This window comes from Mangifera indica, chromosome 18, assembly GCF_011075055.1.
Source record: "Mangifera indica cultivar Alphonso chromosome 18, CATAS_Mindica_2.1, whole genome shotgun sequence".
In the NCBI taxonomy this organism is placed as follows: Eukaryota; Viridiplantae; Streptophyta; class Magnoliopsida; order Sapindales; family Anacardiaceae; genus Mangifera; species Mangifera indica.
The window spans coordinates 1-3776 of NC_058154.1; the positions used below are offsets into that span (position 1 = coordinate 1).

A 3776-nucleotide genomic window follows, 5' to 3' on the forward strand; every position below is an offset into this window, starting at 1 on the left:
AGGATCCCCCTGTCTCACTCCCCTGGAAGAAGAAAAGAAGCCATGAAGATCTCCATTCAAAGCTACCGAGAAATGAGGCGTAGTCATGCATGTCTCAATCCACTGAACCATCCTATCAGGAATGCCTACTGTGCGTAATGCTGAGAGGATGAAGTCCCAACTAACAGTATCAAAAGCCTTATGGATGTCTACTTTAAGTGCACATCGAGTTGGGGAATCCCTGATATGATAATTATGCATCAGCTCCTGAGTCAGTAGAATATTATCAGTAATTTGTCTCCTTGGAACAAAAGCTGACTGAGAACTCCCAATAATATCAGGCAACACACTCTTAAACTGGTTTGCTATCACCTTGGAAATACACTTGTACAGCACATTACAGCAGGATATCGGCCTGAAGTCACCCATGTGCCTAGGACTCTCCACCTTAGGGACCAAAGCAATTCGCGTGGCATTAACACATCTAGGGAGTCTACTAGTAGCAAAAAAATACCACACTGTTGCTCTAAAATCAGCACCAATAATGTCCCAAGACCACTTGAAAAATAAAGAAGTGAAGCCATCCAGTCCGGGTGAGATTTATCATCAAGAATAAAGAATAAAGCATCTTTGATTTCCATGTCAATTACTGAAGCAATCAGACTATCATGCGTATGCTCAGAAACATGTCTAGAAAAATATCTGGAAACATCCCCAATAGGTGCTCGGGCTGGGGCGGTAAGTAGATCTTTGTAGTATTGCACTGCCAAATTACCAAGCTCCCGCTAATCAGAAATGATGGCTTCATTGCTATCCAATAGACTCCTAACCCTGTTCCTGACCTGCCTGTGAAGCAAAGATTTGTGGAAGAATTTTGTGTTTTGGTCACCCAGCTTTAACCATTGAATCTTAGATCTCTGCTTATAAAAGGCTTCTTCATCCTTGCTAAGAGAATAATACTGCTTCGCAAGATCCCTCTCCAAATCAATATGCTCAACAGACATCGGGTGCTGGTCAAATTTTCCCTGTGCCTCAGCCCATTTCTCCTTTACTTCCCTTACCCTAGACGATATGTGGCTAGTATCTCTGATATGAAGGAATTTCAATTCACCCTTCAATTTCTGTAACTTTTTGGTAAGGCGGAACATGGAATTACCCTTTATAGGTGCCTCCCACACTCTCTGAACAGTCTCCTGAAAATAAGCATAATTAGCCCAAAAGTTAAGAAATTTAAAAGGGGTAGGGGTCTTAGCTTGAAGAGGCCCGAATCAAACCACCATAGCACTATGATCTGAAGCATCCTTGGTCAAAAATTCTGATTCTGAATTTGGCCAAGTCAAGAACCAAGAAGAACTACAAAAAACTTAGTCAAGCTTCCTGAGAATAGTACCATCTCCCTATTGACCATTATGCCAAGTATATCTCAAACCCTTGTAAGGAACCTGAACAAGCTCAGCATCATGAATACATTGCCCAAAATCATCCATATGTGAGTACCACCCTGTATCACCTCCAACTCTATCAGAAGATCAAAGAATGACATTAAAATCCCCCATGACAAGCCATAAAGAGGAGCTCAATGTCTGAGAATGGCCTCAAATCGAATCCCATAGCTGTCGTCGATTACCTGGGTCAGAAGAACCATAGACAAAAGTGACAGTGAAAATAAGGCCATCAGAAAGTCTAGTTACCCCACAAGTAATCTCCTGAGAGGAACTCTGAATACAGCTAATATTGTATAAAGAAGGATCCCAACAAACCAACACACGGCATGCCATAGATGTTGTGGCATTAGACAAATATCTCTAAGAAGGGCATATCGCAGACACAACAGAATCCAGGTGGATATACTCTACTTTAGTCTCCAGCAGACCTACCAAACCCAAGGAGGAATTAGTAATCCAACTCCTCACTGCTCTCTGCTTTGAATGGCTATTTAGGCCTCTAATATTCCAGCTTCCTATCATGTGGAAGTGGAATAGAACTATCAAAAAATAAATTAGTTCCGGGCATGAGGCCCTGCACCCCTCTTGCTCCTTGCCCTTGTACGAGGTGTAACAAGTGGTGGAACAACTACCTTTGAACTACTATCTACTGCTTTTGAAGTAGTGGCCAAGCTCTTACTTCTGTCCAATACGGCAAAACGGTTAGGTGACTCTAACAGGGATGCTGACCTATTCAAAATGCACTCACCAATGTCTAGTAAGTCATCCTGATCCTCCTCTATAGCTATTGGGCTGTCAGGATCAGTGTCTGAATCTGAAGAGGTGCCCTGAGTTTGGTCGGTCACCAGAACCATAGCTAATGGCCCTACATCAGCATCTCTCCTCTTTTCACCTCGTTTTGAACACTTATTCTTCCCAATTGCCTTTATTTCTAGTGCCTGAACCTGTCTTGTAATGGCCTGAGAATCTGCTTTGGCCTCATCAATCACCCTCGTATCTGTTGCGACAGCTTTCCCTTTTTCATTTACTGTTGAGCCTGAGGGACCAAAGGAAGCTGCTTGTGCATCCTCCTTGGGCTTGGTCTCTTTCTCTTTTGGTTGACAATTATGGTCAAATAAACCACATTTAGCACATCTCTTCGATTTCCACTCATACTCCACTTTAACTTCAATAGGGTCTGATGATAAACAACACTGTATCTCAAACTTCTGTAACGGTGTCCTCTTTGTATCCAGTTCTACATACACACGAGCATAAGAGAGACGTGTGCATTCATATGTTTGCTTGTCACATGAGAGTGGTCGACCAACCACACTTGAAACCGTGCTCAATCCTCTTTGAGTCCAAAGAGGAAGGGGGACTCTATGCAACCGAACCCATACTGGAACCTTTGAGATTATGTTCATGTCGAAGGAAGTGTAGGCGTGCCATTGTTGTAGCACCATATGCTTTCTCCCAAACATCCAAGGGTCTTCCTCCAGCACTCGATGAACATCGTCTTCCTCTTTAAATCTAAACACAACAAACCCATCAGAGGACATTACATTCTCAAGGCCATATGACTTCCATGCTCGCATGGTAATAGATTTTATAGCTTGATATGGCATTACATAACTAGGGAAAAATCCAATAATACACCGAGTCCATTGTGAAGCACTCTCGTCTATTATGTCATCATCAATAACAATTTTGGGCACATCACCATCAAATGTACAATTCACTTGTTCCAAATTGAATCAGGATTTTGAACTCAAAACCCAGATTCGATCAGCCTAAGATGTGCCTTAAGGCGGTTGACGTGGCGGTTGAGAGATGGGGGCAGCGGCTGCCTGAGTGGATGTTGCATGGTTAGGTTTTGTGGTAGGCGCAGAGGCTGCAATAGTGGGTGGTGCATGGACAGATGTGGTGGTAGGTGCAGAGGGATGATTAGTTAAATTGGAAGAGGAAGGCTTTGGGGCTGACATGTGGAAAAAATGAGTAGAGAATGGTGTGAAAATGGTGGCTTAATTTGGTGATAAGATTGCTGTTATGATGGCTGGGATTGTGAGAATGTAGGTGGCGTTAAAATGGAGTGCAGAAGGTTGTGGAGTGGGGAAATTGGTGGCAAATTGCTGATATGGTGGTGTGGGAATTAGGTGCAGCAGACTTGGTTTTAATGTGGCAGGTTTTAGTGTGGCTGAAATGGCAAAAAAGTGCAGCTTGTGGCGTGGTCTGGTAGGCAAGGAAATATGGCGTTTTTGGCTGGGCTAATTGTGTAGACAGGAGCTTGCTGCACGAGGCTTGCTGGGCGCTGAAAACTCTTGCGCAAATTGACGAGCAGCTGGTGCCCTCAATCACACAAGGAATTTGTCG

At 43.5% G+C, this 3776-nt stretch overlaps 1 protein-coding gene across 1 annotated transcript; it reads right to left on the bottom strand.

Annotated features, from left to right (window-relative positions):
* Positions 1-1978: 1978 nt before the first annotated feature.
* LOC123202204 lies at positions 1979-3001 on the bottom strand. The gene has a single exon (XM_044618042.1). It carries the CDS (start codon positions 2999-3001, stop codon positions 1979-1981), a length of 1023 nt encoding a protein of 340 aa, XP_044473977.1.
* Positions 3002-3776: the final 775 nt, after the last annotated feature.

Bases quoted from the DNA above. Each gene is read 5' to 3' on its own strand.
- LOC123202204 (XM_044618042.1), bottom strand. From the start codon at position 3,001: ATGCGAGCATGGAAGTCATATGGCCTTGAGAATGTAATGTCCTCTGAT.